Source organism: Copadichromis virginalis, linkage group LG23, assembly GCF_057382275.1.
Source record: "Copadichromis virginalis isolate Kocher_CV1m ecotype Utaka linkage group LG23, C_Virginalis_male_GT1.1, whole genome shotgun sequence".
Taxonomy (NCBI): domain Eukaryota; kingdom Metazoa; phylum Chordata; class Actinopteri; order Cichliformes; family Cichlidae; genus Copadichromis; species Copadichromis virginalis.
Window position 1 is genome coordinate 51234673 of NC_140639.1, and position 26889 is coordinate 51261561.

General features: G+C 40.4%; 1 protein-coding gene across 2 annotated transcripts; it reads right to left on the reverse strand.

Annotated features, from left to right (window-relative positions):
* Positions 1 to 11026: 11026 nt before the first annotated feature.
* On the reverse strand, positions 11027 to 19382 carry LOC146682209 (uncharacterized). 2 transcript variants are annotated; one of them, XM_085448272.1, is made up of 22 exons: positions 19220 to 19376; positions 18135 to 18303; positions 16506 to 17798; positions 16267 to 16406; positions 15927 to 16131; positions 15748 to 15849; positions 15472 to 15662; positions 15249 to 15390; positions 14514 to 15164; positions 14337 to 14414; positions 13965 to 14128; positions 13746 to 13865; positions 13623 to 13670; positions 13450 to 13533; positions 13276 to 13341; positions 13028 to 13119; positions 12143 to 12203; positions 11995 to 12045; positions 11860 to 11904; positions 11711 to 11775; positions 11526 to 11634; positions 11027 to 11406 (listed from the first exon to the last, which is right to left on the reverse strand). In XM_085448272.1, the coding sequence occupies exons 2-22, from the start codon at positions 18301 to 18303 to the stop codon at positions 11137 to 11139; spliced, it is 4146 nt and encodes a 1381-aa protein (XP_085304398.1). In that variant the 5' UTR covers positions 19220 to 19376; the 3' UTR covers positions 11027 to 11136. The 2 variants fall into 2 exon arrangements, with proteins under 2 accessions (XP_085304398.1, XP_085304399.1); XM_085448273.1 differs by lacking the exons at positions 11027 to 11406; positions 11526 to 11634; positions 11711 to 11775; ... (1 more) ...; positions 11995 to 12045; positions 13028 to 13119 and having other exon boundaries at positions 19220 to 19382.
* Positions 19383 to 26889: the final 7507 nt, after the last annotated feature.

Consider the following 26889-nt stretch of genomic DNA (forward strand, 5'->3'; position numbering starts at 1 on the left):
TCTCCAAGTTTTCATATACATTAATAACATTTCTGGCTTATATCCAGACAAAGAAGTAGTGATGCATGAATCATGAACGAATCGTTCAATACTCGAGAATCACTTTACTGACTCAGAATTGGGACCTTCAACACTGTGGACATCGTGTTGTATATAGTTGCAACGTTTTTCACGTTTTCACTCAAAAATAAATTTGATGTTTTGTTTTAAGGGTCTTTCTGTAAGTCCTGTGGCACAACAACATGAGATAGGAGTTTCTCTCTGTTAATTTAGGACTGTATTCATCACCTTTGTCCCCACTTAGTTGTGGTGTACCTCAGGGTTCTATATTGGGGCCCATTCTCTTTATTTCTGCTTCCCATGGGGTCCATTTTTAAAAAGCATAACATCACATTTCATTACTTTGTATATGACCTACAGAAACTAGATTCAACCAGGGCCCATAATCTTTGGAAGGATCATCATGCTTCTGTTCAGGCAACAGTAAACTGCCAGATATGTACAATCATGTTTGGAAATAAACTCTCTCAATCAATGAACAAAAACAAAACAGTAATTATTTTCTTTGGGAAACCATCCCATTAGTTGGTTATGACAGTGTCATTTGTCCCTTAGCCTCTTACTGAGTTTTCAAAAAATAAAAGACAGTGTTCGTCTATATTTGAATTAAAAAGAGATCATGTTGCAATGAATGTTCATGTAAAATGTGCTCAAAACAAACGTAATTGAAGCAGGATAAATAAACTGAATTATATCCATATGTGATTAAATGTTTAAATGTAATGTCTAATTTTCCTTTGTTAAAAAATAACAAAGAATGTAATTCAGTGATTTTCAAGTTTAAATGTTTAAACCTTGTGTTAAATCTTGTAAGTGAGATAGGGAGAGAGAGTGGATGATTAAATGTCAACTACTAAATTGGATGGCCAAAATGTGAAGATGTGGCATCGAGTAGGAGAAGTGGGAGAAATGTGTAAAAGTGAGGTGAAGAAAAGAGTCGAGGTTCCTCCCTCTTGTCTTCTGCGAGATGAGCAGTACAGGAGATTGGATCTGAGAGGTTGACAGCTGAAACTTCCAGCAGAGATACTGGGGGAACCGCAGTCCAACCTGTGAATTGATTTTTGGCTTTTCATCTGCTCCTTTTGAAAGATTTTGATCTACATCACTGAATGTCCAACTGATTTCCTGTTGGGTAATTATCATCATCCCGGAAGAAGTGCATCTTTGGATCCATTTGTGCTCATCCTTCCTCCAACCTCTCTTCACCAAAGATAAGAACAAAATCACCATGAGCTCAGAGTAGGTTAGTTAGATAAGTATAGTTTAAATGATTTGACTATTGTTTTGTGACTTTTTTAAAAATCTCCTTCAATCAAAGTCTAAATTGTGGACATTCACTTTTTAACCTTTTGTGAAACAGTAACGGTAAAAGTATTTATTAGTGCCAATCGCTCTTACAGGTTACCCTACCCATAATAATAAAAATAATCTTCCTGAACGCTTCCTGTAGGTTCCAATGAGAGTCTGGATTGTGGTTGAAGGTATTTTGGACCATTCCTCTTTACAAAACATCTCTAGTTCATTCAGGTTTGATGGCTTCCGAGCATGAAGAGCTCACACCACAGATTTTCAATAATATTCAGGTCTGGGGACTAAGATGGCCGTTCCAGAACGTTGTACTTGTTCCTCTGCATGAATGCCTTAGTGGATTTTGAGCAGTGTTTCGGGTCGTTGTCTTGTTGAAAGATCCAGCGCAGCTTCAGCTTTGTCACTGATTCCTGGACATTAGTCTCCAGAATCTGTTGATACTGAGTGGAATCCATGTGTCCCACAACTTTGACAAGATTCCCAGTCCCTGCACTGGCCACACAGCCCCACAGCATGATGGAACCACCACCATATTTACTGTAGGTAGCAGGTGTTTATCTGGGAATGCTGTGTTCTGTTTCCTCCATGCATAACGCCCCTTGTTATGCCCAAATAACTTAATTTTAGTTTCATCAGTCCACAGCACCTTTTTCCAGAATGAAGCTGGCTTGTCTAAATGGGTTTTAGCAAACCTCAAGTGTCTCTGTTTGTGCTGTGGGCGGAGAAAAGGCTTCCTCTGCATCACTCTCGCATACAGCATCTCCTTGTGTAAAGTGCGCCAAATGGTTGAACGATGCACAGCGACTCCATCTGCTGCAAGATGATGTTGCAGGTCTTTGGTGCTGGTCTGTGGGTTGACTCTGACTGTTCTCACCATTCGTCGCTTCAGTCTGTCCGAGATTTTTCTTGGTCTGCCACTTCAGAATCAGAATCAGAATGGGTTTTATTGCCAAATGTTGAGCAGGTTTACAACATTAGGAAATTGCTGCGGTGCTTCAGTGCAAACATGCTGTCATAAATTGCGCTTAAATAGACATGAAAAAATAAAAGTAAGAATAAGAATTAAAAGTGCTACGTAGAAAGATATATACATGAGTGCAGGTGGTGATCAGTGCCAAAACATGGAATCATGCAGTGAACACAGCGTAGGGTCATGTGTTAGTGGTGGGGACAGTCGTACGTTTATTGTTCATGTGTCCAACAACAGAGGGGAAGAAACTGTTCTTATGGCGAAGGGTTCTGGTGCGAATGGACCGGAGCCTCCTGCCTGAGGGGAGCAGGTCAAACAGACTGTGTCCAGGGTGAGAAGGGTCAGCTGAGATCTGAGCTGCACGCCGCAATGTCCTGGAGGTGTACAGGTCCTGCAGAGATGGGAGTCTGCAGCCTTCGAGCCTTAACTTGAACTGAGTCGGTGGTCTTCCTTTTTCTCAAAATGTTCCTAACTGTGGAACCAGACAGCTTAAATCTCTGAGACAGCTTTCTGTATCCTTCCCCTAAACCATGATGGTGAACAATCTTTGTCTTCAGGTCATTTGAGAGTTGTTTTGAGATCCACATGTTGCTACTCTTCAGAAAAAATTAAAAGAGGAGGGAAACTTACAATTGACCCCCTTAAATACTCTTTTCACATTATTGGATTCACCTGTGTATGTAGGTCAGGGATCACTGAGGTTACCAAGCCAATTTGAGTTCCAGTAATTAGTTCTAAAGGTTTTTGAATTAATAAAATGACAACGGTGCCCAAATTTATGCACCTGCCTGATTTTGTTTAAACAATTATTGCACACTTTCTGTAAATCCAATAAACTTCATTTCACTTCTCAAATATCAGTGTGTGTGTCTCCTATATGATATATTTAACTGACATTTTTTATTGTAACAACCAACGATTTATACAGGAAAATAATGACTATTAACAAGGTTACCCAAACTTTTGCATCCCACTGTAGATATTGACAATAGGACATTGGTGTATGACAGCAATATAGATCCTGATTGTAATCTCTTTAAAGAAAAAAATATAAATGAATGCAATTATTATACAAATTACAAATTTAAAGAGAAAATATAGTAATATATGTAGTTAGAAATGGTATAACAATTATTCACTTTAATAGTAGAAGCCTATATGCAAACTTTCAATCCATCAAGGAATACATAACATAGTTTGAACAGCCATTCAACGTAATAGCCATATCGGAGACCTGAATAACTCCTGAAAAAGGAGAAGACTTTGAAATAAATGGATATGAATTCCTTCATTTAGACAGGATCAACAAAAAAGGAGGTGGGGTGGCACTTTACATTGATAAAAACCCTGGAACAAAGATCGAGATATTTAAGGACAGCATGGAGAACCTATTTACAAATCTCAATCAGAAAGGAATGTTTATTTGTGGGAACTTTAATGCTGACTTGAATCCAAATCATAATAAGAGTACAGAAGAATTTACTGATTCCATGTGAAGCATGGGTTTATTTCCACTGATAACAAGACTGACCAGAATAACATCTCAACTCTATTAGATAATATATTTAGAAATATAATTGTCACAGGCTGGGTCTCTGACCCAGCGCTCTGAGTTCATGTTTGTATTTGTCTCATTTTGTTATGTGATTAGTTTTGTGTCATTTCCTATCTGTCTTTAGTTTGGGCAGTTATTGTTTATTGTTCCTCTGGTTTTCTATGTTTTGGGGTTTTGTATTTATTCATCACGTATTAGGTCTGTTAAGTTGTGTTGTCATGTTTAGTTTTAGTATTTCCTGTTTTATTCTGACAGTGTCATGTGTTCTTTGTTCATTGTATTTAGCTTTCCTCTCCTGGTCCTGTCATTAGGTTTATGTCAGTCAGCTGTTCCCCCATGTGTCTCCACTTTCCCTGATCACCTCATGTATGTATTTAAGCCCTTTGTTTTCTGCATGCCATTGTCGGGTCGTCTGTTTATTTTGACCTTAGTCTTAGTTAGGTTTCCTCACCCTCACCCTCAGTCATAGTTATGGTTTTCGTCTGTCAGTTCTACATTAGTCTTAGTCATAGTCTTTGCCTGTTATTTTCCACCACAGTTATAGTTATAGTTTTTGGTCTTAGTACCTTTTAGTGTTTTGTTTCTTAGTGTTTTGCCAGTTTGTTTTGGTAATTCATAAATATAGGGCCAAAAGTGGCAGAGGAAATAAAGGTCGATGGAATAGAAAGGGACACTGAAGAAGATATTGAAAGGAATAGAAGCTCAATGTTTTTAAGAGCAGTGGAAGAAAAAGAGATTTATGACATCGTTATTGGACTTAAAAACAAAACCAGTACAGATTGGAATGATATTGATATGGTATTAGTAAAGAGAGTTATTGATGGTATACAGGGAGTGCAGAATTATTAGCCAAGTGAGTATTTTGTCCACATCATCCTCTTCATGCATGTTGTCTTACTCCAAGCTGTATAGGCTCAAAAGCCTACTACCAATTAAGCATATTAGGTGATGTGCATCTCTGTAATGAGAAGGGGTGTGGTCTAATGACATCAACATCCTATATCAGGTGTGCATAATTATTAGGCAACTTCCTTTCCTTTGGCAAAATGGGTCAAAAGAAGGACTTGACAGGCTCAGAAAAGTCAAAAATAGTGAGATATCTTGCAGAGGGATGCAGCAGTCTCATCGAACAATCAAGCGTTTCATTCAAAATAGTCAACAGGGTCGCAAGAAGCGTGTGGAAAAACCAAGGCGCAAAATAACTGCCCATGAACTGAGAAAAGTCAAGCGTGCAGCTGCCAAGATGCCACTTGCCACCAGTTTGGCCATATTTCAGAGCTGCAACATCACTGGAGTGCCCAAAAGCACAAGGTGTGCAATACTCAGAGACATGGTCAAGGTAAGAAAGGCTGAAAGACGACCACCACTGAACAAGACACACAAGCTGAAACGTCAAGACTGGGCCAAGAAATATCTCAAGACTGGTTTTTCTAAGGTTTTATGGACTGATGAAATGAGAGTGAGTCTTGATGGGCCAGATGGATGGGCCCGTGGCTGGATTGGTAAAGGGCAGAGAGCTCCAGTCCCACTCAGACGCCAGCAAGGTGGAGGTGGAGTACTGGTTTGGGCTGGTATCATCAAAGATGAGCTTGTGGGGCCTTTTCGGGTTGAGGATGGAGTCAAGCTCAACTCCCAGTCCTACTGCCAGTTTCTGGAAGACACCTTCTTCAAGCAGTGGTACAGGAAGAAGTCTGCATCCTTCAAGAAAAACATGATTTTCATGCAGGACAATGCTCCATCACACGCGTCCAAGCACTCCACAGCGTGGCTGGCAAGAAAGGGTATAAAAGAAGAAAAACTAATGACATGGCCTCCTTGTTCACCTGATCTGAACCCCATTGAGAACCTGTGGTCCATCATCAAATGTGAGATTTACAAGGAGGGAAAACAGTACACCTCTCTGAACAGTGTCTGGGAGGCTGTGGTTGCTGCTGCACGCAATGTTGATGGTGAACAGATCAAAACACTGACAGAATCCATGGATGGCAGGCTTTTGAGTGTCCTTGCAAAGAAAGGTGGCTATATTGGTCGCTGATTTGTTTTTGTTTTGTTTTTGAATGTCAGAAATGTATATTTGTGAATGTGGAGATGTTATATTGGTTTCACTGGTAAAAATAAATAATTGAAATGGGTATATATTTGTTTTTTGTTAAGTTGCCTAATAATTATGCACAGTAATAGTCACCTGCACACACAGATATCCCCCTAAAATAACTAAAACTAAAAACTACTTCCAAAAACATTCAGCTTTGATATTAATGAGTTTTTTGGGTTCATTGAGAACATGGTTGTTGTTCAATAATAAAATTATTCCTCAAAAATACAACTTCCTAATAATTCTGCACTCCCTGTAGTAAAACCATTAAAATACATATTCAACTTGTCCAACTCTTTATACTGGAGACCCTTTCTTGGCACTATGACAGTTACTGGTTCTTATGGCTGTTTAACTTGTAGCCAAGCATCTCACTGATCACTGCTGCCGTGGTGTAGATCAGCTGGTTAGTCTTAGTAATGGTGGTGATAGGTATTGCCCGTAGCACTGCATTCACATCATCTAGTACATCTTCTGAGGGTACTTCATGCTATGGAGGATCCAGGTTTCAAGTTTTGCCATGATCCTCTATATATATATATATATATATATATATATATATATATATATATATCTCTATCTATCTATATAGATAGATAGATAGAGAGATATATATATATATATATCTATATATATATATATATATATATATCTATAGATATATATATATCTATAGATATATATATATATAGATATAGATATATAGATAGATATAGATATATAGATATAGATATATAGATAGATATAGATATATAGATATAGATATAGATATATAGATAGATATAGATAGATATAGATAGATAGTAGTGGTGCAACAATACACAAAATTCACGGTTCGGTTCGATATTTTTTCGATACAAAAAAATGTTCATGCCTTTTTAATTTGTCATTTATTAAAATTATAAATATATATTTTAACTCAAAAGTACAGTTATAAATAAATAAATCTATCTGATGGAGAAATCACTCCTCTTTGGAAAAGAGGAGTGAGACCTGCTGATGGTTCCAACTGCAGACCTGCTGATGGTTCCAACACCATCATTAAGTTTGCAGATGACACCACGGTGATTGGCCTCATCAGTGACAACGATGAGGCCGCCTACAGGGAGGAGGTGGATCGTCTGGCTGAGTGGTGCGACAGAAACAACCTGCTGCTTAACACCGAGAAGACCAAGGAGCTCATCGTGGACTACAGGAGGAATGCTGACCCACATCCACCCATCCACATTAAGGGGACGGCTGTGGAGCGTGTGAGCAGCTTCAAGTTCCTGGGAGTCCACATCTCCGAGGATCTCACCTGGACGACCAACTGCTCCAAGCTGGTCAAGAAGGCTCACCAGCGCCTCTTCTTCTTGAGGACTCTGAGGAAGAACCACCTGTCCTCAGACATCCTGGTGAACTTCTATCGCTGCACCATCGAGAGCATCCTGACCAACTGTATAACAGTCTGGTACGGGAACTGCTCTGCCTCGGACCGGAAGGCGTTGCAGAGGGTCGTGAAAACTGCCCAGCGCATCGCCGGAGCACCACTTCCTGCCATAAAAGACATCTACAGGAAGCGGTGTCTGAAAAGGGCTGGGAAAATCATCAAAGACCCCAGTCACCCATCACATGGACTCTTCACCCTCCTGCCCTCTGGGAGGCGCCACAGGAGCCTCCGGACTAAGACCACCAGGTACCGGAACAGCTTCTTCCCCACAGCTGTCAGACTCCTGAACTCTGCCTCCTGACATCTGACCCACGTTAAACTCATGGACTGAACATACACACACACAATGGACAACTGTACCCTCAAACACAATAATAACATGGACTGAACTACCACTCACAACCACTAGCACTTTATATAGCCTCTGTAGAAACTATCTACATATCTCACTTATCTTAACTGCACTACTGTATAGCTTTGTGTAAATAATCATTCTGTACATTCGATAATCTTTAATCCTACAACTGTTTACAACTTGCATAGTTCACATTTCTGTATAGCTGTATATCCCAGATTCTGTAAAGTTATTTATTTCATATTCTGTATAGTTTTTCATATTTATATCCTGTTCATATCCTGTACATAGCTTGTACTCACTACAGCCTGTACATACTTATAGTTATAGAATATTCACAACATACTTCATACCGTGTACATTATAACATACCATAATAGACCCATTTCTGTAATATACTCACATATCTATATTATTGCTAATATATATTGTAATATATCTATATCACTAAAGCACTTCTGGATGGATGCAAACTGCATTTCGTTGCCCTGTACCTGTGCATGTGCAATGACAATAAAGTTGAATTCTATTCTATTCTATTCTAAAAGAGAGTTTATTACAGAGAAATGTCTCTTTCCAAAATAAAAGCTATACTATACGCTTCTTCTGGGCTATATTCTCAGCAGCATATTAAACATATCAGGTCCCCATAAGGAGAATCCTGTGCTAATGGCTGTCTAAATGACTCGGGTAAAGTTTGTAGCATGCGTGCTTGTTGTTTTTGTCTGCTTCCACTTGTCTTTGCACTAGGATGATGTCAGCGTAAGTGTGCAGTCATATTCATTGTGTTCTCACTAGTGCTGTCAGCGTTAATCTCGTTAAAATTACATTAACGCCATAACGCCGCAAATCTTCGTTAACGAGTTACCGCGGATCGCCCCGTGCATGCAAGAGCACCTGGCTGCAGCCACTGTGGAGCTCCACAGTAACCGGAAACACGTGACCTCCACACTAACCGGAAACACGTGACCTCCACACTAACCGGAAACACGTGACCTCCACATTAACCGGAAACACGTGACCTCCACACTAGCCGTAAACACGTAACTTCGGTTAAATCTACTTTGACAGCGAAAACTAAATTGCGTTTTTGTCACTATTGATGCTGCTGAGAAATAAAAATGGTTTAAGTGGGGGGTTTTAACACTCTGGGTTTGTTCAAAAAAATTCACCATCCCCTAAATTGTTCGTGGCCAAAAGTGACACTTGCTGTTTCGCTGATTTATTTATTTTTTTTACAGTACATCGCGTTGTGCGTTCTGATTGCTGTAGACCATTGTCAATCAATCTAGTCCAGTGTCTCCTGTACAGGAGCGGTCCCTAATAGGCCCACGGACCGGTCCAGGTCCGTGAGTCTTTTGGTACCGTTCCGCGAGAGTTGATCCTCCGGTGTGAAATGTATGGTTGTAGTTGTGTGTCTTATTTTGAAAGAACTATTTACGCGTTACCATAGCGACCAGAGAGCGCTAAGAAGCAGAGAGGAGGATGTCTCTGTCATTGTTGTTGGCGCACAGCTCAAGTCACGTTTATCATTATATTTACAAAATACCACAGTTTCTTTTTTTAATTCTTTTGTTGTATTTCTCCGCGACACCTTAAAGGTCGTTCCCTGAAAATATTGTCTGACATTAAAGTGGTCTGTGGTGCAAAAAGGTTGGGGACTCCTGCTGTACAGTACAGAATGCGTTTAGCTTGTCGAATTTACATAAATCTTCGATCGCTAGCAGTGTAACTCTGAAGTGCTGTACTGTATGTTTGGAAGTTTTCTCCCAAACAAACACAACAATGCCGACGAAACGTTTTGCACCCTCAAATGCACCTTTTGTTTTCATTCCATAATACTGGACTTGTGTTTCTACGAAGGTTTGAACTCTAACAGTGTTTAAACAAAAGAGAAAAGTGTGAAAATGTTCATGCCTGTCTGAGAAAAGTGTATAAAGCATGTAGTGAGTGGTTTTACAGTCTTAACATCTGTAATAATTGTAAAAAATAAATTTGGCTATGGATTTCACCTACCGCGGGTTATTTTTAGAACGTAACACCAGCGATAAACGAGGGGCTGCTGTATTATTAATAGTAGAGTCTGGGACATCTAATTGATTAATATCAACATTGATTATTATTCACTATTATTTTTGTTCAAGGAGAACCAAAAATATAAAACTCTTTCAGCTTGTTTGTTGCCAAAAATGGCCACTTTTTGTGTATGTTCACAAAATGCTATAAAATGTAGATTTCTTAAAACATTTATCTACTTTTACCGACGTGACTCTTTAAAATAGCACCAGTCCTTTTCATCAAAATCAAAATTGTATCTAAATTTTTTACTCTTTATAGCCAGTTAGGTTATATATTACCATTAACTTTTCAGATAAAACGGTGATAAAGTCCTAATGTTTTCATGAAACTTCCTTTTTTTCCCCATCTGAGCATCGGGGAAAAGGCTGTCTTGCAATTGTTGAGGTCACTAGTGTGTGCCCCATTTCTTCCAGGATCACTCTCGTTATAGGTTTTAGTGGACTCCTAGTACTGCGAAGTGGTTTCATGGTACAAAGGGATTGCATTCCAAGATCTGTGATTCTGTAGAAATGAGCAGTGATGCCCTTCCTACCATCTTTCCAGAAAAATAAGTGATCTGGAAGCTGTTAGGCTGACTTACAGCAGCAGCACTTTCTGCACCTGCATAAACTCCAGGACACATTTACTAACGATGTTTGTTGCTGTATGTGCTGCAGCTTTGAATTTTTTAATAATATATATTTTGTTAATATTTTGGCTATGGTGTCTTGTTATGAAATGTAAAAGAGTAAAAGTGTTGTTAGCAGGTGCTTCAAAGCTAAGTTTGACTGGGAAACTCAAAGCTCAATAGTCTGTATCAACAGAAATTCACTGCAGCCTATGTAATATTTCATGCGTCATAATTTATTCTACTCTATCTTGCAAATAGATATTTGTGTGGCAATGTCATGCACAACACACACAACTATTAGATCCTTAAGATCAAACCCGTGTCATTCCACTGCAGTGCAGTAGTCAAAAAAAAGAATAAGTGAAGTGTCCACAAATGGCCAGGATAGAGCCCAGAGTGTTAATTTTTAAAATGTATGAAAATATTATTGTTTACAATTATTTACTGTTAATATCAACAATAAGCTTTTTATTTTGAAATTACAAGTTTAAAAAAAATGCTTTTACATTTAATGCTGTTACACTGTAATCCTTTATTATAAGTATGGACACAGAATCAAGTGAACAACATTTTGAAATAAGTTTAATAGGAATTTTGTACTACGCAAAAACAACAACAACAACAACATATTAAACAAACAAACAAACAAACACAGCCAGTGCCTTCATTTGTCCATCACATGTCAAACATAGCACTGACCCTTAGCCCCTGCTCATCAGCACATGCATTCAAAAAGAGCTCCATGTCCTCTGCAAACTGAAAAACAAAGAGGAACAAGTCCCTTGCTCCAGTGTCTTCTTCCTCTGACATGTCTCTTAAGACCCTCTGCTGGTCTCCTTGATTTAAGGACACATATTTGGGCATTGTTACGTGTCCACGGAAAAGTGCCTTATTTTGGACAACCCACTGCACAGCAGGACGCAGATCTGCAACAACTGCTGGCTCCTGTGTCAGGCAAATGGGGATAAAAACATAGTTATTTCTCTGCTGCAGAACAGTTTTTTAACAGTTATTCAAATGTCACTAAACATGTAATTACACTACTGTTTAAAGTGATTACTGACCTGACTGACTTCCTGTAACTTGCGCTTTTTCACTCTGAAAATGGGCACGTGTTGTCCTTCAAGCACAGCTTTGGCTTCCTCTCTCCAGTGTGCAAATAGCTTGCCAGAGCTTAACAGAAAATGTTGATATTGTTAAGGTGTGTAAACTTTGACACAACATAGAACAGAAGTCAAAGTATAAATACCTCCTGAGATCAAAGTTCTCCATCAACAGCAAGCACCACCATTTACGCAAGTAGGGCATGTCTGACTGTAAAATATTAATATGAAACATATTTAACAACTTTCAAAAGATTCAAGACTCCATTGCTGTGAAAGTAAATAGAATACTTACTATAGTATAGTCAAATGAAGCATCCAGTGCCACGTACAGAGCAGACTATTTGTAAGAAAAAATAAAAATGTCATTTTTCTTTAGAAGCTTAAATTAGCTTCTGTATGAATCTCAAGAAGAGAAGAGACAAATTACCATCAGCATGAAGATCCCACAGTCAACTCCATAGTCTTGGCTTGGAAAACCCTGTATTACATTGAAAATAAAGGCTCTTTAATAAAATCCCTTAAAAGAAGACTAGTGTAATTCATATTATTCACCATACACTTAAACTAGCACATACCTTCAAGTCACAGCTCTTTTTTTCTGACCACTGCCCGGGAATGATCTTCACTGCAAGATTCCTTTTTTTTTTAAAAAAAACAGTTACATTCACAAGTTAACAGATGATGATCATGATGGGTGTGAAATGTTTATTGCTAATAGCACCAACTGTAACTACAGGCCTTAGGAACACGACCTCAAAAAAACAGCATAACAAAATGAAAAAGTACAGTCACATGCTCACAGTTGGTCAAAATAAAGCATTTACAGCTTTAAGTTAATGTTGGCATATTTTATAAAATAATTTTTAATGGTGTTTTATGTTAAAATAGAACACTGGAAGACCCAATTTATGTCTGAAACTCATCTACAGACAGTATCACTGACTTGATCATAATTTGAAGATGAGAATAAAATGTTGAAGCATCATGCTGATATATCCATCCATCCATCCATCCATCCATTCGCTTCCGCTTATCCTTTTCAGGGTCACGGGGGGCGCTGGAGCCTATCCCAGCTGTCATAGGGCGACAGACTGGACAGGTCGCCAGTCTGTCGCAGGGCTAACACACAGGGACAGACAACCATTCACACTCACATTCACTCCCACATTCACACCTAGTGGCAATTTGGATTATCCAATTAACCTATCCCCACAAGCTGCATGTCTTTAGACGGTGGGAGGAAGCCGGAGTACCCGGAGGGAACTCACGCAAACATGGGGAGAACATGCAAACTCCACACAGAAACTTGCTGATATAGTTTATAGAAAAAGCATGTGAGTGTACTGTATGTGTGAACACTCAAGATCAGCAGAACATGATCTGGGATGCACTTAACCTGGAACACTGAACAGGTTCCTGAAAACTCCGGAACAAACCAAAAATGCTTATAAAAATGTGACCTCAAAAGTGAAACATATTGTTGGCCACCAAATCCTGCCTTGGTGTATAATGGGTCAAGAAAGAGGATTTCTCTTTTAGGTGGCTTCAGTACCTAAAAGACAGTTAGCCATGACTTCAAACCTGAAAACAATGTCATTGCAAGCGATCACAGTCAAAGACTTTTGAAACTGCGTCATAAAAGCTTGAATACATCTCAGACACATAGCAAAATTCTAACAGTTTGTACGTGTCAAAAAACAAGACTTACACACAACTGGAAATGACCAGGTGTCCAGAGAGGGAGAACTATGATGTCCATCCTCTGAGCATCAGTCTGAAACAGAATTGTATTTTTAAGTATCCTGTATATGAACTCGCACCAAAGTTATAAAAAAAATCATTTGGATTACTTGCTTGTTTCTTTAAAGGACGGTACACTTACAGGAAAGGACCGCAATGGATCACAGCCATAGGGTGCAAGCCAAGTCCGGGTGACATACAGATTTTCGATGTAAATGCTTATCCCCTAGAATGTAAAAAAAAAAACAAAAAAACATTTAAAACAACAGCTCTTTAAATTAAAGCTTGACAATCATCATATACAACATACAGTACCTTTGACTGAACAATTTTAGTGATAAGCTCAAAACAGCCATTTCCAATCTGAAACAGAAAAAAATCATGATAACAATGAATGTACACTTTATTTTTTCATATTCGTAGAAAAAAAATACTTACAGTCGATTCCATTTCTTTGTTTAAACCCAGTGTCCAAAAATCTGACCGCGTGAGGCATCCAGAAGACGTTTCAACAATCAGCTCATCTTTGGGTCTGCTGATGTCCAGAACATAGTTGAGCTAAAAAAAAAAAAACAGATAGGTGTCATAGACTGTGGATGACAAAATCAGATAAGCACTAAAAGTTGCACTTTGCGACATCTGAAAACTTTAACATACAAGCTGTTGTTGGCCAGGGTGCGGTACAAAACACCATGATGAACGGCTGGCCAAAATGTTCTCAGGCTTTGTCAGAGCTTCGCACGGTGGTCCACACGGGTCAGGAAAAGTTGCATCTGTTGACCTTCGATTGGCTTTCTTGTTGTCAACTCTTTTCTGAGGTTCTATAGGGATTTTAACAGGTTTCAGACAAAACACTACATAGAATGCATATTAAATGCAAGAAAAATAAGCACTATCTATAGAAGGAAATTCATTTTAAACGGCATGTAACAAATTCTTTTATGAGCCATCAACTACAACAAGATAATGAATGCAAGATTATTATTTCACGTACATATGTCAATCACTATTCAAAATAAGAAATTTTACCAGTGTCACCAGACGTTGAAGGTGCTGGGTTCAACACCGTTTCTGTGATTTCTCTGGGTTTATTGCACACCTGTGGGGCTAGGTACACAAAGAAAAGAATATACACACACAGATAGGAACAAATATAACATGTAAACAATGGTAGCGTTCTGGTCATGACACAATGCATGTACTTACCTACGACAGCTTGACCCAGTGCCGACAATGAGATATTGATCTTTCCAAGTCGACCATGTCTTAGCTGCCTCTCCAGAAGTTTCTTGTTGGTGACAGTGTTATAATGATGATTTATATTTCTCATCAGAAACACATGTGTGGATGGACTCATATTACTTAAAAAGTAATTGCTTTTCCTCATGTTTGCAAAGAACTGTTCAACAACTTGACTGTTCAGCCAGCCTTTCAGCTCCGGGACAAGTTGAATTCTGCGTAATATGTCCTTGGGATCTTTTGTATTTCCCTCATGAAATCTGTCATACAGGACATAATGGTCAGATGATCCAGTGACAGGATGAGGATTTTCATTTACACTATCCATCCTTTCATGTAGCCATGGAAGATTCACTTTCAGGCTTCCATCCTGTGCAGCCTTGACATTTTCCTCAGTGGGCTCAGCAAGTCGACCTTCATGTGGATGAAATGGCAGTTTATCAGGAACCCGCAAATTGGTGTGTGCTGCCAAACCCCTCGCAAAATCGTAAACACAGACGTTTGGCATGTGCTTCCAGGACAGGAGAAGGTCAGCAAAATCCCGGGGACTTTCAGCACGAAGATTAAATTTAACACTGTATACAATGCCATGTGGACATAGTATTACAGACCATCCTCCTGCAAGCAAAGATTTAAAAAGTTGTTTGTAATTGTAATTACATTTTTTAATGCTACTTCTAATAATCGCTAAGTGATGCTTACCAGAGGCACCCCATATGCTTTGAAAGACCTTATCATATGTCTGCCTGCTCTTCATCTTCTCCCTCAGTCTGGTGATGAGATCAAAGCGGGAGCCTTTGGAGTCGATGTTGCATGCTTTACACAATTTTCTTACCACTCCAACCTGACAGCAATTAGGGAAAACTGTAAATGGAACAACCCCAGAACTTTATGTCATATTCTGAAAACTTCAAAGCAATGTTACCTTTTGTTTGGCAAGTTCATCCAACAGACGGTCTTCTGTGACACTGCTAAGCTTTGCTTCATGTGAAGAGCTTGTTCCTACTTTTTTAAACTCTGTGTTAAGCACAATGTCACTTGTTCGAGTTTCACTCCCGATCCATGGTGCCCAGTGCGTGTAACTTGGTGGAACGGAAAATGGATTCTTCACACCGCCTACAGAAAATGGCATGTTTTTAATTACAATCTAAATTACTTTAAAACACTGAATGACTTTCAAAAAGTTTTTGCCATCACTCACTTGGAAAAAAACCACGGCTTATCATTTCCAGGTGAATAGAGTTCCAAAAACCTTCAATGTCATGTTCACCATTGAAGTCTTCCGGGGCTTTGAGGTCACTCACTATAATAAATTGACTCATGAAAACATGCACATAATGTACACAATGAAATATATACACAAATGTACATTAAACTTACCTGCTAACTTGAACACCCCTTTTCTGTGTAAGTCCATAACTACCACAGGGGGGTGAAACCCACAGTTTATGCAGGAGTACATGTATTCTGCGTCAGTCAAAGCCTCAAAATGGCAATAAGCATGAAAAATGGTATCCCGAGAAGGAAACTTCACTCTTCTTAAGCCCTCCAATGAGTCAATGACCCTTGAAGCAGATACATGGTTCTGTAATATGACAAAAGGGTGAAGAAGACTATGATTACACAGATATTTAAATTTGGTCACCAAAATATCATAATGACACAAACACATTTTTAAAGCAATCTTCAGATGAGTATATTTTATTTTTGTGATCCTCACCTGCAGATTTTCTCTCAAAAAAAGGCAAAGTTCAAGAGACAAAACAACATGGTTGTCAAAGTTGTGAAGCCCATCTGTCCACTCCTGGTACCTGTAGACCATGTGGCACCGAGGACACGATCTATGGTGTGTTGAAACATCTGTTAAAGACAAATCACATTAATGTCAAAACATTAGTATAGGAACAATTATAACTAATTATTTCACACTGATGTTTAATCTTATTCATTAAAACTTACTCTCAATCACTCCCATCATGCTGACAATCCTCGCTTTATTGGTAACTAGAACAGCCTCATCAAGTTTTGGGTGCTCTGGGCACACCTGGCACAACGTTTCACATGGAAAGAGCTGTTTCTGATGATCCATTTTCTGTGAGATGACATTTTCTGGAAGAGATCCAGGTATTTTTTTCTCTTTAAAAATATAGCGTATACTCCTTTCGACGGCAGCATTGTCCTCAAAGGAAGAACTCTCCTGAGTCATCTGTGATGGGGTGCCTGATGATAGTGGTACAGTTGATTTGAAGATGTCTCTCTGTGTCTGGAAGAGATGCCATTTAGCTATGTTTTTATGAGGACATGATATTCGAGGCTTTGCACAAGCACAATGCCAGGTGTTCCTCAGAGCATTGTAAGTCACAAATATTCTGCCAAGACGGCAGAAACTGTGTATTTCCGGCTCAAATACAGACAAACAGATCTGTGTTGAGGATCCACCAAAATCCACCCTCACACAAAGTGGAGCATGTGCCATCTGGGCAGCTTTCTGTCTCTTTATGCATGTAGCAGCTTTGGCCTCTCCAAAAAATTTAAGGTCCACCATTTCCATCACGATGTGCTCTTGAAGAAAAACCTCCTTTACAGTTTCTCGGCAGTAATCTAGTGAGCGAAGGTGCTCACATAAACTGAAGCCTAGTCCGCTCCGCTGGGCCAGCAACTGGTATTGCTGACATTCCTCCAGCTCACATCTGATATTGTGAGACACCCCCCATGTTTTCCTCTGAACGTGAACTGGCACAGAAAACCCATGGCCAGTTCTCTGCACAGCAAATAACCCTGTAGTTTCATCTACACAAACACACTGCAGATGACTGGCCAGGCAAACATCTATTGATTGGTTGGAGTGCTTCCTCATCATGTGAGCCTTGTAGTTTTTGGTACGAAGAGTAAGGCCACAGTGAGGGCATGTCAAATTCATGGACTTTCCATCAGCTGCAGTTTTATTGAACGCAGAGGGTAGAGCATATGAATGTTCTAACAAAGAGTCAGAAAATGGTTCCGATCCCAAAGACAAAACCTTGGGGGGGAGACGGGGCTCCTCGAAGAGTACTGCCGGAGGAATACGGGGCTCCTCGGAGAGTTCAGCGGGGAGCAGTCCTGATAGTGGTGGCTGACTTGGTATTGAAGAATGCTGACAAGACAATAAATGCCTTGCCATATCCCCACGCCGTATGATTGTAAGATTACAGACAGGGCAGTGAAAGTGTCCTGTTGTCCTACAAGGCAGCCTGCACCGGCATATCATTTTATCTGTAAGAGAAAAAAACAAACAAACAAACAGATGTAATTTAAATGTAGTTGTATAGAATGCAATCAATTTGTCTAACAATCAGATTGTACATGTTAACAAAAACATCCAAGCCAACCTCAATAATGAAAGTTAAATGGTATGGATCACAAATGTTATGTCAAGAAAAGTGGTGAAAAGTAAATAAAAATATATTTTATAAAAACACTATTTTTGTTGCAGATGAATGCACTGAACTGTACAATATCAACAGCAACTTTTAAGTCAACAAAGATACTGCAGAAGTGCTTAAAAAAGTGCATATTTATAACTATAAAGTATATTTAATACAAACATACCTTTGAAAGGCAAAGCATTTTTTATATGCACACTGAGATGCTCCTCAATCTTTGCCCTGACAGCAGGGCTGAAAGTGGGGCACAGAGGGCAGTGAAAAAGTCCTCTGCAACACGTGTTGCATTCCTGCAATTCCGGCTTCAAGCCCGAATTCCAGATTGATAAGTGCATCTAAAACAGAGAGAGAAACAGATAAACACCATATACACATTTAAGTTAAGGTTTTAGCAGAAATAACAATTTACAGTTGGCATGTAATAGATTTGGGAAGAAAATCCTTGAAAAAAACCCCACAAATATATTACAAGACACTTTAACTTGTGAGACATGTTTCTATTGACATGTAACAGTCAATTGAACAGGGGCTAACTAAAATCTGGCCAATAAAAAAGCTGTACAGAAAAGAATGACAAATAGAAGTATTGATAAATATATAAATCTGTTTGTAACGAAATTTACAGTGTTGACGCTAACCAAAGGTGTCACAAGTACACACGTTCCTTACTACAGTTTAGATACCTCTGTTTAAAAAGCACTGACTCAACTTTTTAGTTAAGTCGAAGTAAGAAGTACAGGGTCTAAAATATAATTTATGTACAAAATTTTGAAGTAATCTTGCGTCCAAAGCACGCGTGCAGGGGGCTGATTTACAAATGTACGCATTACAAAGTACAGATACGCGTGCTAAAATGTGAGAAGTAGAAGTATAAAGAAGTATACAGTAGGCACAAAAAAGTACAGCAGTAAAGTAAAGATACCAGAAAATTCTACTTAAGTACAGTATTGAAGTATTCATTATTTCGCATCTCTGACGCCAACAATAAATCATACTCTAATGCAAAATGTGGTTTTTGCTTCTTCTCGCCCACAGAAGAAGTTAATCCAGCTCTCTTACTGAAACCAGGCCCAGGAAAAAGCATATCTGTGCGTTTCTCTGCCATGGAGCACGATGAAAAAACATTAAAATAAGGAGGAATGTTGTTGTAACGCAAAAAAAGTGGCAACATGATCATTGTAAGAAAACTAGACGATTCCTAGAATTATGAAATCACTAACGGCAAACTTATTTAAGAAAGACTTAACCAACCTTTGCGATCAACTTGCAAAACTTCCACGGTTTCCATGCGTGTTTACGGCTACTGTGGAGGTCACGTGTTTCCGGCTACTGTGTAGGTCACGTGTTTCCGGTTAGTGTGGAGGTCACGTGTATCCGGTTACTGTGGAGCTCCACAGTGGCTGCAGCCAGACCCTTCTCCGTGCATGGGGCTGGATAGCGTCAACACGTTAACAAGCTAACTTCGCTAACACACTATTTCCCACCAGTTGAGCATTGCGTGGCACATCCAACATACTGTTTTACTTTTGTCCATGACTCGCTTACATCAGAGTCATACTTCACATGAAAAGCAAAATAGTTCCAAATGCCAGATCTGAATGAGGGTGGGGGAGGTTCAATTTCAGGTAGCGTTGAGGCAGTTGCCATGTTGCAACGAGCTTAGCTTCTGTCTCGCTAGCTTGCGCTGCACTCGACTACTCTGCCTAGGCTGCACTGTCGAGCGCAGATCCACTGAGCTCTCAACACAGACAACATCGTCAGAAGAAAAGTTGATAAAATAAATTAAAAATTTTGTATTGTTCGATACATATGCGTTGTAATGAACCGCTGATCTGTACCATAATACTGATGGGTCGTTCGCGAACGAAATGGCTCTTAGAGCCGGCTATTTGACGTGAACGACGCGAGCCGGCTCCTTATCGCGAACCGTCACGTGGGGGTTTTTTTTTCTCTCACCCTCTCTCTCTCTCTCGCACTTTTTTTCCGCTTCACTCTGGACGTGAGCCTTGTGCTTTACGCTGGGCAGAGGGGGGAGGGGCAGTAGTTATACTCAGTAGCACAGGAACAGAGCCAGAGAGAGAGAAAGAGAGCCAGGGACAACAACATCATATTTTAATTTATATTTAATTGTGTTGTGGTTTGCAGTGTTTTGTGTTGTTTTCACTTTAAATTTGTAAAAGGAAAAAGCTGAAAATTTAAATAGTTAAAAGTTGAAATGTGAATAGTTGATTTTTGTATTATATGATTTATTTATTACATTTTATGTGGAGTGAATAAATAAAAGTATATTTATGGTGGCCCCTAGAGACGAAGCACATATAAACTTCAAATCACGTACGAACTCTGAAGCATGTACAAACTCCAAAACACGTAAAAACTCATAAGCACGTAAAAACTTAGAAGCATATAAAAACTCAAAACACGTACAAAAGACAACAGAAGTGCTCCAGGATGCTGGGCGCAGTGTTGAGCTTTTGTTATCTTGTGGCTACACAAGCCAGCAAGTACCAACGACTGGATTTGATGTGTGGTAGTAACAGGTAAATGAACTTTTTTTAAAATTATTTGAATATATATGAGTGCTTGTGTATGAATACACAAACAATACATACATGCTTTCAATTGTGTAATTTAAGTGATCTAGTAGCTTTGCTTTGGAAGTTCAGTTCATGCTAGAAATGTGTTTTGGAGTTTGTACGTGTTTTGTCTCTAGGTGCCACCGCATATATTTATATATAAACATATATATATAAAACCACTTTTTTTACGTTAGTAATTCCTTTTGTGCATAATTTTAAATTATTGTTAATAATAAATTAATTAAAGCAACAAAACAATCTGAAGAGCCGGTTCGGAGCCGAAAGAGCCGGCTCTTTTTAGTGAGCCGAACCGAAAGAGCCGGATCTCTAAAAAGAGCCGGAAATCCCATCACTATACCATAAGTCATCCTTGCGGGGGTTGTCGGAACTGTATGCGCAGTCGCACTAAGGACAGATGTGCTCAGAGGCATGCCCCGTAACGTGTATGGGAGCAGTCTGTCGCGGCAGGAATAAGTTGTACAAAGTCCATGTAAGTTACGATAATACTTTGATAAGTATGATAAGTGTGTTTCTAATGTAAGGTATGATGCTGCGTTTGCATTGTGAGCTATCTGAAAACCTTTTTATTCTGTACTTACATTACTTACATCCATGTGCTATTTTTTAGCTAGACATGTGTGTCATGCAAGCTAGCAGCACCCCATGAGAAACGGACCGAAGTGTTTAAGTGTTTACCGGAGTTTTGCACCCTTGGCAAGCGGACTGAGGTATGTGATGAGAGGTGATCTGTTGTTATATTTTATTTAACCGAACTGTGTAACCCCTTTTGTTTTATTTAATCTGTGACTGTATATCTCAGAATTACTTGTTTTGAACTTACCTGAATTAACTTAAGCTCATTGTTGTTATTGCTCATTGTTATTAGTTCAAAAAGTCCTGTATGGGTATCAATTTTTTCTTATTTTATAGTTTTCACGGTGCTCAACGTCCAGAGAATGAGCCGTGTGTGGAGAGGAAATAAATGGCTGCACCCGTTAGAGACTCTTCTTGTTTTCTCTATTATTATGTTGCTCTTTGTTGTTTGCTGTCTCCTCTGTTTGTTTTTTTTGTTTGTTTTTTTTTTTCTCCATACAGGTGACCCAGGAGTTCTTTTTTTTTTTTCTCTCTCTTCCCCCCCCTTCTCACCGTCTCTTCTCCCCTTTGGTTTTCTTTCTTTCTCTCCCCCTCTTTCTCTCATTCATTCCCCCTGTCCTATTTATTAAAAAAAAAAAAAAAAAAAAATGACAAAGGATGAACTGAAGCTCTGCCATCACGTAATGTCGCATACTGCTGTTTCTGATGTCATTTAAAAAAAAAAAAAAAAAAAAAAGAGACTCTTCTGTCGTTCTTGATGCCAAGGGCTGCTACATGCGTACCAAACCGAAAGCACTGTATCGAACGGTTCAATATCGATACGAGTATTGTTGCACCCCTAATAGATATATATATATATATATATATATATATATAGAGAGATATCAGTGATCTACAAGATGGCGCCGATTATGGCAGCCTCGTCGCGAGCTCCCCCAAGCAACAGCTTTTTTCTGTGTTTAATTTTACTTTTCCTTCATTTTTTCGCGAGCAGCACTTGTCTCCTTGTGTACGACCGACAAACCTTACTGGACATAAAAGACGGTCTTTCTTATAACTTTCCGGAGTTCAAGTTTTGCAACACGGACGCTCCGTTTGCAGACCCCCCATTCATCTCACCTGAGACGCCTTTGTTCTCTGGCCCTGGAGGCCGCAAACGGCGCACTAACAGACCACCGTTACCCAGTTTATTACTGGCTAATGTGCAGTCTCTGGAGAACAAGCTGTGCGAGCTTTGGGCACGGATCTCATTCCAGCGAGAGATGCGGGACTGCTGCGTGATCTGCCTCACAGAAACCTGGCTATCGGACAAGGTACCGGACTCCGCAATACAACTACTGGGGTTCTCCGTGCATCGCACGGACAGGTCACAGGATCTTACTGGGAAAAGCAGAGGCGGTGGTGTGTGTTTCATGATCAACAACAGCTGGTGTGATTATGCGAACGTGCACCCGGTCAAATCCTTCTGCTCACCGGACCTGGAGTACCTGATGATTAAGTGCCGGCCATTCTGGCTACCGAGGGAATTTACAGCAGTGATTATTACGGCTGTTTACATTCCCCCACAAGCCGACACTGACCGAGCACTCAGGGAACACCATGAGACCGGACAGTGTGCGCACCGCGGATGACGTCAGTGCGCACACTGTGTCTGAGGAGGATGTGCGGAGGTGCTTCAGGAAGGTGAACGCACGCAAAGCTACTGGTCCGGACGGGATTCCCGGCCGCGTCCTCAAGTCATGCGCGGCTCAGCTGGCTGGAGTGTTCACGCACATCTTCAACCTTTCCCTCTCTCTGTCTGTAGTCCCAGCCTGCTTCAAAATGGCCACCATCGTCCCTGTACCCAAATCCTCCACCATCTCCTCATTGAACGACTGGCGACCTGTAGCCCTGACCCCCATCGTAAGCAAATGCTTCGAGAAGCTGGTCAGGGACTTCATCTGCTCTGCACTACCCGACTCACTGGACCCTCTACAGTTTGCATACCGCCACAACAGGTCCACTGATGATGCCATAGCCCTGACACTACACACTGCCCTGTCACACCTGGAGAAGAGAGACACGTATGTGAGAATGCTGTTTGTAGATTACAGCTCAGCATTCAATACCATCGTTCCCTCGAAGCTGGACAGGAAACTGCAGGATCTAGGACTGAGCAGCTCCCTCTGCAGCTGGATCCTTAGCTTCCTGTCTGACAGACGCCAAGTGGTCAGACTGGGCAGCATCACCTCATCCCCCGTCACACTGAACACTGGTGCTCCACAGGGGTGTGTACTGAGCCCTCTCCTGTACTCACTCTACACCTACGACTGCACAGCCACTAACAACTCCAACATCATTGTGAAGTTTGCGGACGACACTACAGTGGTGGGTCTTATCACCAATGGTGATGAGACGGCTTACAGGGAGGAGGTCAGCGCCCTGACCCACTGGTGTCAAGACAACCATTGCACCCTCAACGTCGCAAAGACAAAGGAGTTGATAGTGGACTTCCGGAGGTGCAGAGAAGTACACACCCCCATCACCATCAACGGCGCTGCTGTGGAGAGAGTGAGCAGCTTCCGGTTCCTTGGCGTACATCTGGCTGAGGATCTTACGTGGTCAGTACACACAAACAAAACAGTGAAGGCGGCGCAGCAGCGCCTCTTCTTTCTCAGGAGACTGAAAAGATTCGGCATGAGCCCCCGCATCCTCAGGACCTTCTATCACTGTGCCATTGAGAGCATCCTCACTGGATGCATCACCACCTGGTATGGCAACAGCACCGCCTACAACTGCAAAGCTCTCCAGCGAGTAGTGCGGTGCTCTGAACGGATAATTGGAGGTGAGCTTCCCTCCCTCCAAGACATCTACAGGAAGCGGTGCCTGAGGAAAGCGGGGAGGACCATCAAGGACTCCAGTCACCCCAGCCATAAACTGTTCAGACTACTTCCATCAGGAAGGAGGTTCTGCAGCATCCGGTCCCGTACCAGCAGACTGAGAGACAGCTTCTTCCATCAGGCCATCAGACTGCTGAACACTTCATAGACACCTCATAGACACTGTTTTGCACATGTCTCAACTCTGTATATTTTTATATATTTTATTTATTGTTTACTCTATTTAATTTGTAAAATATGTGTACACACACACACACACACACACACGTAGAAAAATATTTAGTATACACATCCAGAAATGCATATACTATTATATATTGTACATATATTTATTAGTTTCAGATTTAGCCATTCTTGTATTTTGCTTGTTTACATTATTGTATTTTTGCACAACTCTGTTGCTTGTGAAGCTCGCACACAAGAATTTCACTCACATGTGCTGTACCAATGTACCTGCACATGTGATGTGACAGTAAAAGTGATTTGATTTGATTTGATTAGATATATTTTCTAAGGTATGCTGCATTTATTCATTTATTGCTGCCCTGTATACTTTGCTACTGTAAAAATATGAACTTCCCTCCATCTAGTTTTTTCCTGCTCACTGCTTACCACCAGATCACTGCACAAAAGGTCAGACATCTTGGTTTGCCTACTTCATCTCACGCCTTGACACTCCCGTGGTTGCTTCCCCTCAGAGAGTACTACCCCCTGCTTTCTCAGTAAGCATTATCTCTAGTAAATACTCAGCTCACTTCAAATTTAATACTCACTCCCTTCCTGATTCCTGAGTCAATAAAGCCTTGTATTCTTGTGAAAACTACTGTCTGCCTTTGGATCCACACCACACCACGCACCAGTCTCTCAGCCTTCTGACAGGTTGTGCACTCAATAAGCTCCAACTGTGAAAATCTGTCATCAATAGAAGATACCCACCTCTAAAAATAGCCAGTATATAGCAGGGGCCAGTATCTGTAGAACAAGTTGTCTGCCACTCAGAACATCAGTGGACTGATCCCCGACTCCTCTATGTGTGGAAGTATCCTTGGGCAAGAGCCCCGAGATTTCCCTGATGCATCTGTGGGGATGTGCATGTGAATTTTACATAACAAGTAGTCAAAGTTTATGACTATGACTCTTTGACTTATGCTGTATGATTAGGTAAATGCGACTTACACACCTGGCGAAGATCAAGGACAAAACTCAAGTATCTAGTCACTAATGTACAGCTGTTCAGCTCTTTTTCTAAAAGTTTGCTTTCACCAGACTGTAAGCATAGTAATCACCCAAAAGAATATCTCTCTCTTCTCTCTCTCTTGCTATATATATCTGTATATAGAGATATATCCAAAACACTGCTTAATTACTTTTTGTTTTGTTCAATGTAAAAAAGTTGCTGTCTGGTTGACAAATTGTAACAAGGGCAAAAGTATATTCATGGTAAATGGACTGGTTCTTATATAGCGCCTTTCTACTATAACTGAGCACTCAAATTGCTTCATACAACTTGTGCTTTACACATCCAATCATCCACACACCGGTGATGGCAGCTACATTGTAGCCACAGCCACCCTGGGGCGCACTGACAGAGGCGAGGCTGCCGGACACTGGCGCCACCGGGCCCTCTGACCACCACCAGTAGGCAACGGGTGAAATGTCTCGCCCAAGGACACAACAACTGAGACTGTCCAAGCTGGGGCTCGAACCGGCAACCTTCCGATTACAAGACGAACTGCCAACTCTTGAGCCACGATCGCACTTTGGCTCAAGCACTTTTTTCTTTGCTCTTTCCAGGTAAGTGCTTTTTATCATTCATCTAACATTCACACACATTCATACTCCAGGCTTTGAGGTCAATGTATTTTTTTTCTGATGACATTTTCACTTATTTTAAATATGAATTACACTGTGATATGGTCTCGTTCTAACGTAGCACCTCCCTACTCTATCTAAGCACTCAAACTGCTTTAAACAACATGTCTCATTCACCCATTCAAAGAAGCACTTTTTTCTATGCTGAAGTGCTTTCTGTCTAACATTCACATTTATACTCTGATGGATACAGAAAGCAACTTAGTATCTTGCACAAACATATTTGGCAGGCAGACTAGAACAGGGATCGAAACATAAACCTTCTAATTAGTAGGTGGCCCGCTCTCTCGTTGGCTAGGATTGCATATTATTGCCTGTATGAGTCCTCATTTGTGAGTGTAACAAAACCTGTTTCATTCTCACCATTGGGTGAGATGTGGGCCTCGCCTCTCACCCTATGGTAGCTAGGATGGGTTCCAGGTTCAACAGTAAGTGCAGTCATTAAGTAAGGTGCGTCAATGTCGGAAAAAATGTGTGTCATTCCTCTAGCCTTTGCATCCCTCCTTCTCTTTCACCTCTGTCTGGTGGCCTCCCTCTTTTCTCTTCTGTGCTTTGCTACCCAGCCTTCTTCTGTCTCTTCCTTCATTATGCCTCATTATTATCCTGATGAAGAGTAAGTAAGGCCATTCTTCCCTTCCATCCATGTCTCTGTCCCTCCTTTCTTTCCAGTTAAATAAACATATGGGTGGCTCTGCCTTCATGAACCTGCTCACCTCTGCTTTCTTGCCCTCCCTCCTCATGTTTTTCTGGCTCATTAGTATGCAAAAGAAACAATAATATTCCTTGATGTGCCTCCCACATTCTCCTGCTCACTACTGAGCAATTTGTTCACCCTTTCCCTTCTGCTCTTTACTTTTTCTTCCACTGTAAACAAAGTCCATAATGTAATAACCAATACCAAAATTTAATTTCTCTGAGGCCATGTGGGAGTAAAGAGTTAATGAGATCAGATAACAGATGTTGTTTCCAGTGGTTGTTTTTGCCCAGTCCATAGGGA